The sequence below is a fragment of the Pyxicephalus adspersus genome, chromosome 4 (assembly GCF_032062135.1).
Source record: "Pyxicephalus adspersus chromosome 4, UCB_Pads_2.0, whole genome shotgun sequence".
Classification (NCBI taxonomy): domain Eukaryota; kingdom Metazoa; phylum Chordata; class Amphibia; order Anura; family Pyxicephalidae; genus Pyxicephalus; species Pyxicephalus adspersus.
The window spans coordinates 115,731,717-115,744,171 of NC_092861.1; the positions used below are offsets into that span (position 1 = coordinate 115,731,717).

The 12,455-nt window shown below is 36.3% G+C and overlaps 1 protein-coding gene across 11 annotated transcripts in view; it reads right to left on the bottom strand.

Annotated features, from left to right (window-relative positions):
* ARID1B (AT-rich interaction domain 1B) overlaps window positions 1–12,455 on the bottom strand; it is a 269,374-nt gene that overhangs the window by 21,741 nt on the left and 235,178 nt on the right. For all 11 annotated transcript variants that reach the window (XM_072409384.1, XM_072409390.1, XM_072409387.1 and 8 more), the window contains 3 exons: window positions 10,549–10,655; window positions 3,837–4,046; window positions 1,679–1,883 (listed from right to left, as the gene is read on the bottom strand). In XM_072409384.1, coding sequence (XP_072265485.1) covers window positions 1,679–1,883; window positions 3,837–4,046; window positions 10,549–10,655 — 522 coding nt within the window. The remainder of the gene's footprint in view (window positions 1–1,678; window positions 1,884–3,836; window positions 4,047–10,548; window positions 10,656–12,455) is intronic.

The following is a 12,455-nucleotide window of genomic DNA, read 5'->3' on the forward strand; positions in this document are numbered from 1 at the left end:
TTCTATCAACTTTCTTATATTATATGGCCATTTATAACAGGTTTTTACAATGTGCAACAGCTTTTTTGGGTCTGTTTCAGCTTAAAGCACCTTTAAAGCTCTGAACATTTATCACAAGTAGTCTCTAATAGTGACATCTTATGTTTTAGGCAACAGAAAATGTACACATTATAGCTCGTTCAAGGTTTATTATCTACCAAACCTGATTGATCCAGGTTTAAAGAATACACTTGCAGTCAAAGTACACTTCTCCTTTGTGCTACCTCCATTCTGACTTAACCTACACTACCCTCTGCAGATGTATACTTACCTTCATCCTGTGGCAATGGCCCACAGCAAATCTTAAACTCTATAATTGCAAACTGTTCTTTGCATTGGCAACGTCTGCTTAGGCAATCTTCTTAGATGTCTATGGAGCAGTTTCTGAAACACTTTTACGTTAAGAGATACCTAATTACAGTCTAAGGTATTCAATTGGTCAAGTGTGCCAATCAAAGAAGACTTTACAGAAAGGTAAATTTACGCATGGGGAGGGTACTTTAGATGGAGAAGGGGTAAACAGGACAAATGTGCTTGATTTTAAGAAAACACAGTGAACATCATATGATAATTTAGTTCTTCAGCCTTAATTTGTGAGACACCATACATTCCAAAATTCCATTTATGGAACTAATTCAGACTGTCTCTCACCATCTACGAGGGGATGCTGGGAAGTTCCTGGCTTTGCCCCCTTCCAGATGAAATAGAAAAATGAGTGTGGGGGCATATGGCAGTGTAATATCTTAGTATGTCTCTGTGCAAATATCAGGTCTTTGCCATTCTTAAAACAGTTTTTTCTTTTAGTGAGAAGCTGTGATGGCAGAGGCACAAGCAAGTTTCACATCGTTGGAGTTACGGGCCGTCATGGGCTGTCGTGAAGATTTTGTTTCTCCAGGGAAAGTCAGCAAAGGACATTCACACTGAAATGTCACAAACACTGGGGGAGAAGTGTCCTTCCTTCCTACAGCACTGTCAAAACCTGAATATCTTGTTTCAAGACTGGGCATTTCACTATTGAAGATGAGATATTTTTCCTTAACTGGGTAATGATTGAGTAAAGCAATGAGTTAGCCGGGGAGCTAGCCATTGCAACAATAACAACTTCTCATGATAGGTTTAATTTAAAAACATTTTGTGTACTTCCACCCATGTTACCAAATTGCAGTAACAACTAGTAAGGCTGGGGCATTAAGCACACGTAGTGTGTTGCATTGCTATTTATTTTGAATCTGACCCCTATGCATACCTGGAATGCAGCTGCATTACAGGCCACATTGCATTACATGAACTGTGATACAATCATTAGGGAGCTTTATGGCCCAGTAATCTAGAATGGGCCATCTAACTAAGTGCGTCACAATGTCCTTCAATGCGTTAAAATGTATGCGTTACTTTGCATTTCTTTCTGGTGTGGGCCCATAATAAGATTCTTTCTTGTAGTTACAAAAGTCCAGCAGGCTGGAATTTGTATAATAGGTGAGTAAATGAAAATGATCAAACAATGTAAGATTAAAAAAAAAAGTTTTACTAGTGTTTTACTGTTCACTTTTGAAGGTAAGTTGCAACTACCACTAAATTATTACCGAAAGGTGACTAAGACAATTCCGTAAATCATTGCAATGTCATTTTCCTTACTTACCAGGAGATGGCGGCTGAATCTTAGGCTGTTTCTTCGACTCTCCAGGATTGAAGATCTCTGGAGGAGGCTCCTCCCCTCTCTCTATCTTGCATTCAAAGGCAAACAGGTACTGTATATACTGCTTTTTCAGCGAGCTTGCTGCGCTGCTAGAAGTGCCAACATTTAGATTGGTCGCCAACTCTCGCCATTTCTTATTCTTGTTAACCTAAAACAAAAGAAAGGCAGTTGCTTCACAATTTATTTTCTGGTCGGCTGTGAAAATGGAGAGAAAATGCACAAACTTTACTGTTTGCTTTTCCTTCCTATATTTTTTTTATGTGCCTCTTTTAAGTAACGCTCATTACTCCCACTCAGCAATGCAATGCCAGCATTTGCAGTTATAAAACCATTAAAGAACCTGCTGATAGCAACATAAAAGGCGTTGGAGGCTTCTGAATGCTGCATCCCCTAATGCTAAGCTCATTTCAGAAGGGATGTGCGGCAAAAGGATGGCAATTTACATCCAGCCAATTCACTAGAGCATGCGCGTACTCTCAAGCCTGTTTCAATTAAAAAAAAAAAGACTCGCTACCAGCATCTCATTTAAAAAACAATAAAAATAACAGCAACTGTGTTATTACACAATTTAGTGTAATTGTGGGAGCTTTAAATGTGGAATGAAAACATGTTTATTTTCTAGACGCTTCAATGGGGATGAGCTGTGCCAAGCAATGCTGATTTGTCTACAAATCTAGAAATCGTGACATATCTGCAGGGAGGAAGGAGTTAATTCTGAATGAACAGCTTGCCCTGGATGAAGGCACTTAGCTGGGGTCCATTCACACCTATGTATTTTTCATTGGCATTTTACACATGCAAACAGGAGGGAAAAAAAAGCATATAAAAAATTAAACCAAAAGTCTCCAGCGAGGCTTTTCCTGAGGGGCTTTTTAACATATTCTCTGTACTGCAGCAGAAAAATGTGCAAGAAATACGAAAAGCATGCACATTAAAATGCCAAACTGAATGTTGAGTGAAGTATAACAAAAATGTGTGAATGGACTCTAGCCAACCCAAAAAATACAAACATGAATAGACTAACTTATAATAAATCTAGATATCTGCTGAAAAACATGGGTTTATTCAATAAGGCAGCGGAAATAGTAAAGGCGATATACAAAGTCCAGCAATCCATCACAGCTGGTGAGCAAAAAATCATTTTACATTGATCTCATAATAAAAAAATAAACTTGTTGTTATATGTTTACTTTGTCAGTGCTGTGTAGTTCTTTTCTGAATAAGCACTTTTGCGGTAAAATGGTTTAAAGAATAAACTTTGGGCAAACTTTCACAATAATGTGTTGTGTTGTGGTGTTGCACCATAAAACGTGTTTTGATGCTGTTTATATATATTGATACCTCAAAACAGTATTACAGTAGCAGGCATCGCACCTGCAGTGAACTATCACACAATGGCATTAATGAAAAGGGTCATGTCAATAATATGCTGCAGGTTAAGCAGTCGTATTAACTTTTTTTGCAGCCAGAACTTTTTTTTCGCTGTTTATTGCATAGAAGCCTAAATTCACATGCAACCACACCTAAAACCACAAACAGTACATATTTTCTGAATGCATAGAACCCATAAAATTGCACTTTTTATGTAACACAATATTACTGCACCTGTTTAACAAATTCATATTTTAAGTTAAAAATATAACTTAGTTATAGTTATATAGTATAAAAATATACCTCAGTGGTAGTAGTACCAGGGTTTTGCATCAAATGTAGTGTAAATGGAGCCTAAAGGGTCAGTCTATCCAACACTGATTTACAGTATAAGGTAGAAGGTGGCGAATTCATGAGGAATTTTATTAAAGACCTTAGGAAATAGCTTAATGTTTACAGTCTTTTTGCTTTATACATTTTGCTCTCAGCTATTTTTTACTACTTTTTTAAATGTGGGTAACTAAATATGACATTGCTTGTGTATAACGGACACCTTTTTTCTTGCAAACAACCTGTTCAACCCTTTATTATTAGGCCCCATTATCTCCCTAACAAATACATAGGCAGGAAACTTCTAATTGTTTCACAGTCTGTCTACTATGGATATTAATAGGAAAAAAGTTTTGCCTGAAGTTAATGTTGACAAGTATGACATTCATTGACATATTACCTGAGCCAGGCCGCCAATCTCTTTAACACAGAAGTAAAGCCTGACCAAGTCTAGGGGCTTCCTCCCGACAGCCGGCAATGTTGCTACAGGTGTTCCTCTCTCCTCCATAAAGGTCAGGTACCTGTCCACCCACATTTTTCGTTCAGGTTCGCTCCCCAACTCATACAACTTGGTTATCTTTTCTCCAGTGGAAGTAGATGAATTGGCTTTCTGTATTACGTGAAAAGAGTGTATTAAATATTAACAAAACCTTATATTTTAACAAAAGCATAGACACCATACCTAGAAGTATTTGGAGAAAAAAATGGCACTGTAAACTCAAAACACAACTGAAATTTTCATAATAATGCATGCATATAAATATATACATTTTAATGAATTCATAGTTTTAGTAATTAGTTGATTTCTATCAGTGTAGCTGTTTTTAGCAACATTTGTCAAATTTTAGTAGATTCATAAAACATCCAAGTTACTCATGAAGATCATTTGTCATATATAGTGAGCAAAGGTGTCACTGTTCTAGTGACAACTCAAAGTTTTGGATTTTCCCAGAATGCGGGAAAATGCATTGGGTGGCCAACTCCAGTCCTTGAGGTTAACATTAGTAATAATAAACAGTATTTTTTAAATTGTCAACATATTACACAGTGCTGTACATTAAATAGGGGTTGCAAATGACAGATACAGACAGTGACACAGGAGGAGGAGAGGACTCTGCCCAGAGGAGCTTACACATTCAGGCCAATATTTTCATATTTCATAGGGACATGTTTACATTGCAGAGAAGATGATGGCGCTCACACTTCATTGCTGCCCACGCTGCTGATTGGAGGAGAGTTGGTCATGTGACCTTGAGAACCTTTATGGCATGGCTCTACTCCTGATTTATTTCTACTTCTATAAGTAGTGCTAATGCCTTTTTTTCCTTACAGGACTCTCATTAAATTCAGTTAGTCTGCACCAGCTTCATGGCTTCAAAACCGATTCAGTGAAGTTCACATCTATAAATCACACGATGGTGCTTTATAAATACATGATGTGTGTTTAACTTTTAAAGCATGTTTTATAAATGAGCCACAGCTAATGGAATGTACTGTAATAATATCTATAGGAGAAATATTACAAATGTGTGCTGATCCAGGCCCTCGAGAACTGAAATTGGACAGCCCTGATCTATGTGACAAAAGTCACCAGAACAAGGCCAATCATAAAAAAAAAAATTGCAAACAAATTGATTTCATTTTTCTTCTTGGCTTAATAGATACAATGGCAAGATTAATTTTACAAAGTAAAGGAAAAAAAAGGAAAAGAACAAGAAAAAAAAACAAGGGAAACCCAACGGAAAATTTAAGAAAAAACACTATGGACAGACATAAAGGGGTCTATTTATAAAGCAACAAATCCAACATTCACTGAAACATTTCTTCTTTGAGGTACTTAAGCAATAATTACAAAATTTTAATGCAATTTTCTCAAACATATGAAATTTTAAAATTTTAAAAGTATGGCCAAAATGAATCTGCTATATTTTGTGTACATGTATTTACAGCATTTCTGTGTTTTACACAAAAAGAACTTAATAAAACTACCAAGGTATCTAGGACTATGAGGGTCACCATAAGTATTACAAACTGACCGTACAACAAATTTTAAATTCACCAAACCTAAAAAAAAAAAAAAAATCATGGCTTCAAAACCGATTCAGTGAAGTTCACATCTATAAATCACACGATGGTGCTTTATAAATACATGATGTGTGTTTAACTTTTAAAGCATGCTTTATAAATGAGCCAAAGCTAATGGAATGTACTGTAATAATATCTATAGGAGAAATATTACAAATGTGTGCTGATCCAGGCCCTTGAGAACTGAAATTGGACAGCCCTGATCTATGTGACAAAAGTCACCAGAACAAGGCCAATCACAAAAAAAAAAAAAAAATTGCAAACAAATTGATTTCATTTTTCTTCTTGGCTTAATAGATACAATGGCAAGATTAATTTTACAAAGTAAAGGAAAAAAAGGAAAAGAACAAGAAAAAAAAACAAGGGAAACCCAATGGAAAATTTAAGAAAAAACACTATGGACAGACATAAAGGGGTCTCTTTATAAAGCAACAAATCCAACATTCACTGAAACATTTCTTCTTTGAGGTACTTAAGCAATAATTACAAAATTTGAATGCAATTTTCTCAAACAAGTGAAATTTTAAAATTTTAAAAGTATGGCCAGAATGAATCTGCTATATTTTGTGTACATGTATTTACAGCATTTCTGTGTTTTACACAAAAAGAACTTAATAAAACTACCAAGGTATCTAGGGGTATGAGGGTCACCATAAGTAATACAAACTAACCGTACAACAAATTTTAAATTCACCAAACCTATAAAATACAAAGAACTACCTAACTAACTAATTAAAGCGTACCTAAACTCAGAAATTTCACTTTACATAAAAGGGCATTTGAGTGTAACACTGCAAAAAAAAAAAAAAAGTGCAGCACTGCCTCCTAATTCTCGATTGCCTAGGCGGTCAAGAATGAATGGGAGGGCAAAGACTCCCAGGATACCTACATCAGGCATCCCAGAAGGCTCTTGGGTGCTCCTTCTGCGCATGTCTGAGCATCTCGGGGATGTGCAGAAGGAGCCTTTTCATGGGGAAAAATATTTTTGCGCATCTCTATGTCACCTGATCCCGCGTCTGGGTCGGGTAACGTAGGAAGAAGGACCCAGAAGCAGAGATAAGGATGGCGGCGCCTGGCGCGCCAGGTCGCGGACAGATGCCGGGACGACGCGGGTGCCGATGGAAGAGACCTCTGAATGGATCGGACTGCCCTGTGGGTTTGAAGTCAATTTTTTTTGTTTTAGGTTCTTTTGGGTTTATTTCCTATTATTTGAATGTAATGAAGCTGACCCTTGCATATGGTAGATCTAAGGATTATTGTACAATCCAGCTGTATCAAACTATAATGTATATAATAAATGTAAGTCTCATGGAGTCTTAGCATCTGCATATGAGCCCAGGCTGGAAGGTTAGGCACTGTCATTTCTGCTGATCCCTCTCCATCTCATAACTGGGAAAGACCAGCAAAACAGGAAGCTGGAGAGGGTGTCATAAGAGTCATAGGAAGAGCAATGTGTCTAGGTGAAATGTACAGAGTAAAAAGGAACCCTGTAGTAAGGCATGGTGTCCTGTAGTACCCCTGAAGGACTGAGAATGGCAGGCTGATACTGCTGCTAGGGGGAATCTTAAACTTCACTCAGATTTTACTGCAAGCTTCATTAGCATGATGTGATGCTATTCATTTTAAGTCAACTCTAAGTCAACAGACCTCAAAAGCACATGCCTTACAACACACCACAATATATGGTAATGCACTACTTTGCACAATGGTGTGCTGCAGTAGAAAAAGTGGTGCATGTCAGGTTTTTGGTCTGTTCTAGTATGTTGACAACCAAATCATTTAAATAAGTTGCCTTAACACAAATATGTAATGCACAAAAGAGTGTGCAATAAAATGATGCCCTGAATAGACAGAACTGGTATGGCCCTAGGTATTTTCAGCCTGCAACAAGAAGCACAGTTTTTATTTATTTCTTTTTTTACAATAATAAAAGGATCTCCAAAAGAAAGAAACAAAGAATTATTATATTAACAATACTACAATGTTCACAACAATGCATCATGATGCCCCACATATCATAAAATATAGCTTTGGGGTTTACATACATTAAGGGTTATGTTTATAAATTATTCCCCCAGTCAATTCCTCTGAAGATTAGCTGGGGTGAATTTCATGGACGCATTTTTCTACAGATCTCCTATTAAAACAATGACACGTTCTGCCACCTAGTGGCCAATCATCAAAAATGCACAGCTGTCACAATAGGAAAAGAATAGAAAAAGATTGAATTTTATGAACAAATTGAAAAGGGAAAATGTATAAATAGAGCCCTAACGTGAACTATTGTTAATCTATACTTGTATAGTTTTTTACAATGATTTAAAGCTTTCTGCTTTTCTCTTTGTATTTTAGAGACCATAGCCTTACACCAACAATTAGTTTTATCAGCCTAGGAGTTCTAGATGACAGTTGGACAATGGGGCATGAAGGAATCAGTTTCATGAATCCATCTGCATTGTTTGAATGTAGTTTATTTATGCATTTTTTTGCACTGGCATCTTTTGCAGTGCCATGTTTTTGCAGTGCCAATACATAGCCATGGCATTTATTGTCACTCAAAGGGGCTCACAATTTATTGTGCCTATCATAGTAACACATCATTTCCATGACAAGGGCCCTGTCTAGGGCCAACATGGGGGTAAGCCAATTAACTTACTAATTTGTTTTTGTAAAGTAGGAGTAAACAGAAGCAAATACAAAGAAAACAAACACACACCAGGTTGATTGTATTTTGGGCTAGCTTTGAACCTGGGACTCCTAGCAACTGCTACCCACTGAGACACCATGTTAAGGACTATTCTCTTTTGAATTAACATTGGAGTGGCTAAAAATGAAATAATGTAAGTAAGTATGCCACAAATAGTCAGTTCTCCTGATCTACATTTTTTCAGTCCAGTAAATAATTGTAATGAGGTCAACAAGTACAGATTTTCAAAAGAAGATTAGTAATGATAGCATATGGCTTCCTATTTTTATTTCTTTTTTACTGTCTCATTGGAGAGATTTACATTCGCTTTTTGTTCCAGAGACACAACAGAAAAGAATGGAAAATCTCTTTAACATGGGGATAAATCAGTTCTTGCTAATAACAAGTAACTCGTGAACAAATGTGTGAAAATGGTGAACAAGACAGAGAGAATGAATCTCCCTAGACAGCAACACAAGCCTGGCAAAGTTTCTATTTTTTCTCCAAAACCAAAAAAAAGTAAAAATTCTACAATAAATTAAGGGCACTATAGTACAGAAAATTAATTACATTAACAAGACAGTTGAATTATTTTGGATAGGCAACATAATAAATATTTTATGTTCAGTATTTTGTTTACCCAAGTCAATAAAAAAGACAAAGTTGATTTTCTTTTTTTTTATTTTTGCATAGATTATTAAATATAAGATTACTGGTCAGTATATCATCATTATGTGAATCATACCAAACCACACAAATGTCTGTATATGTATTGTTTATCTGCCCTGACAAGAGAAAATCATACACTATTATCCTATATTTGCCTAGTGTTCGCGTCTAAGTTGAGATCGGTTTTTGCTGCTCAATACTGCACCTTTAAAGAACTTTGTGGACAGAAATTGTATATACAAGAACAAACAAAAATCCAGGTTTTTAAGCACTACATACAGAATAAAAGGAGCATTAAATGTTACACCTAAACTACTTCTCTTTTGTTTCTGTCCCTTTTTTGGGACCAGAGACATAAAGCGTGTTGCTTTCTCATCACACTAGCTGAGAAGAGCCATTGTCACAAATGAACAGAAAGCCCTGCTCTTATTATTTCTGAGAAATGTTTACATGTTGAAATCCAGACATTACAAAATACATAGTTAAATGATGCAGAGAAAGAAGTTTACAGATTGTAGCTTTTAAATGTACTTAATAAAAAGATATTCACGATTAATGCAAATCATAAATCCAGTCATAAAGTATTCAATTTTGATTGTTTAAAATCTGTATCATTGCAAATTTCCAAATGTAGTCACAAAACCTGCATCCATAATGTTGTATATGCTTTTCATTTTAGCCACAAAAAAGAAAGAAAATTCTTTAAAATAATATTGTAAATAAAAAAGGGCAAACAAACAAACTAAATGAATAAAAATATATCTTCAAAATAAAATACATGCTACAGTAATTTGAATTATTTCCAATATAAAATAACAAAACAGAGCCACTTACAGGGCTTGATGGAGTCTTTGGCCAGCCTGGGCTGTTAATGCTATCACTTTCATCTCCATGAAAGGAGGAGATGCTAGCGGAGCTTGGGGACAATGGGGAAGGGACTGGCAGGATGCCTGGGGTTGGGGGCTGAGATATACCCTGTGAACTGTAGCTATCCTGTGGTAGAAGAATACAAAACAAAATGTGACAAAAGCAGGGCAAACTTATCCAAAAAAGAAAAAGAGATCAACTGGCAATGCAAAAATGTTGCATGTATGGAAATAGGGAGGGGTAAAAAGACAAGCATATAAGATGCATGAATTGAAGACTGTTAATTCATTAGCTAGCAATTAGTGCATATCTGGCAGGTTCTTGGATGCTTGGCTAATGTTACTAAGCCACCATGCTTACTTCAAGCAAAAATGAAATGCTTAAGCATGGATTGCCTCCTCGGTGAAAATAAAATTAAAGCTGCTTGCCCTACATTCAAGGAAATGGGGGAGCAAAGTATTCATTATGCCTATGATGCTGTTTAGACGGCCAGCAACAGAAGCTTGAACTGAAGGCAAGAAGGGAAAATGGCTGCAGTTTAGAATACAGGCATAAGAGTCCCTTCCAAACGCCAATAGCACAAAATATCCCCAAGCTCATGATCATTCCTTTTTTGCCTCAAAATAGAAATAAAATTGAACAAGTATCTTTTGGATCGAGACCATCTAAACAAATACAGGCCCGTAACACAGATGGAGAACACATGCAGCAAAAAAAAGAAACAGGAAAAATAAGGAGATAATGGAAGACAGTATGGACGACACAGCGAGCCAACAAAACTGCTACGACATGCAAGAGGAAATACCTTTGACTTTGTTTCAGGGTGAGGAGGCCCATCTTCTTTACCATCGAGTTTCAGGGAAGGAGGCAGCTTGGAATCTCCAGTCATCATTTCAGCAAGTCCTAAGTGCCCTAGAAAACAGCAAAACATTGTTTTATTGTTTTTATTATTTTGTTTTTTTTTTTAACAGAACAAACGTACAACTATTATACACTGACACTGACACTGAAGGCATTTGTCAATATGTAAATCTTGATGCATGGATCTCTATGCAATGTCATGATGGGGTATAGTCTGTAGTTCAGGATGTACAGAATGATTCTTATCCCTGAGTCCAAGCTAACACAGGCAGTGAGCAGAACCCTGTGTCAGAATCCTCAATGCTGAAAGATCATAACGCCCAGATCTCGCCACCAATGGTAATAGTTTTAGGTAATCGAAAATTTCATCTGGTAATACTAGATTTTTAAGTTCGGTATGCCTCACCAGTGCCTAATACTTTAAATGCAATGGCCACAATACCTGATATGCATACTGTGGTGCACTGGAGCTGGGTTGTTGGCAGGTACTATGTTTTGGAGTGCCATACAGTTACTGACCCATTAAACCATTGTGTAGGTTACCATATTAATTAAAAGAAAGAAAATCTTTAAGCAACATCTAACTAGATGTTATTTTTCCAAAGCAGGTTAGAAAAAAAATTCTGAATATGAAGTGTGCTTTTTTCTGGAAATCACAAATGCACAAATTAATCTACAAATCAGCCAATCACAAATGTACAAATTTGGTAATACTACTGTATAACCCAAGGTTACTTCACATAATTATCTGGATTGGAATTTGAAAATTTTCTGGAAAACAACTTTAACAAATTATTACACATAAATGAAACAACTGGGCAAATGCACAGAAGAATAAAAAAAAAAATCTGTTTGCCGTCTGTTAAATTATTACTGCAAACAGTAGCATATTATTGTGCTTTAGAAAATAATTAGACTTAATCACAGCAGAGAGAGCTTATGCAGGACTCTGGCGAACAAACTGGCAGACATCACCATGCTAATTTGCTAATATCCATAACATCACTACAGGTTTGCAATGACCACAATTCTGCCAACACCCTACCCAGCCATGTGCAATATACATTGTATGTTGCTTATTAGGCAAAAATGTCATCCGACAGCTACAGAAAAAAAATGCCATTCTAAATTGATATTTAGTTATCTTAGTTAATTGTTTATAGCATACTTCAGTTTTGGCTTTCCTATTTTAGGTAAATACTGCTACATAATTAAATACTGTATCATCTTCGAATATTGGGGGATTTCAGTGATCTCTGTACATGATGTCTAAGCCTTGTACACTGGTGCAACCACTACAAATGCAGGAACACGGCAAAGGAAATCCAGACACCAAGTTCCTCAAGGATTTAAAGAAAACAGTTAAGCTCCCCCATACACCTATATAAAAGACTTTCTAAAGCAAACTTGTGGGCTTCTGGTAGCAACTGAGGATGCCAAGTGACAATAAATTCAGGCTGCTTAAATGTTTGATTTTCACAGCACCCTTGGATCCCAAAGAATGCTTTATTCTGCAAAAAACAACTTAAATTAATTTTCTACTGTGCCTTACCCCCTTCCTTTTTTCTCATCTTTTGCTGAACAAAAAGAGTAATAGATGGCCTCACTGTTAAATAAGAAAGTGATGGTGTGCTTAACAAACACCCACGTTTTTGAACGTTTCAGGGTGCTTTGAAAACTAATAAAATACCTGTGACTAGTATATAATATCCTTAACTATATTGTATATAGTATCTTTTTAGTAGCTGTTAGTAGCCTACTAGATTGTAAGCTCTTCGGGGCAGGGTCCTCTCCTCCTGTACCACTGTCTGTATTCGTGTCTCATTTGCAACCCCTTTTTAATGTACAGCG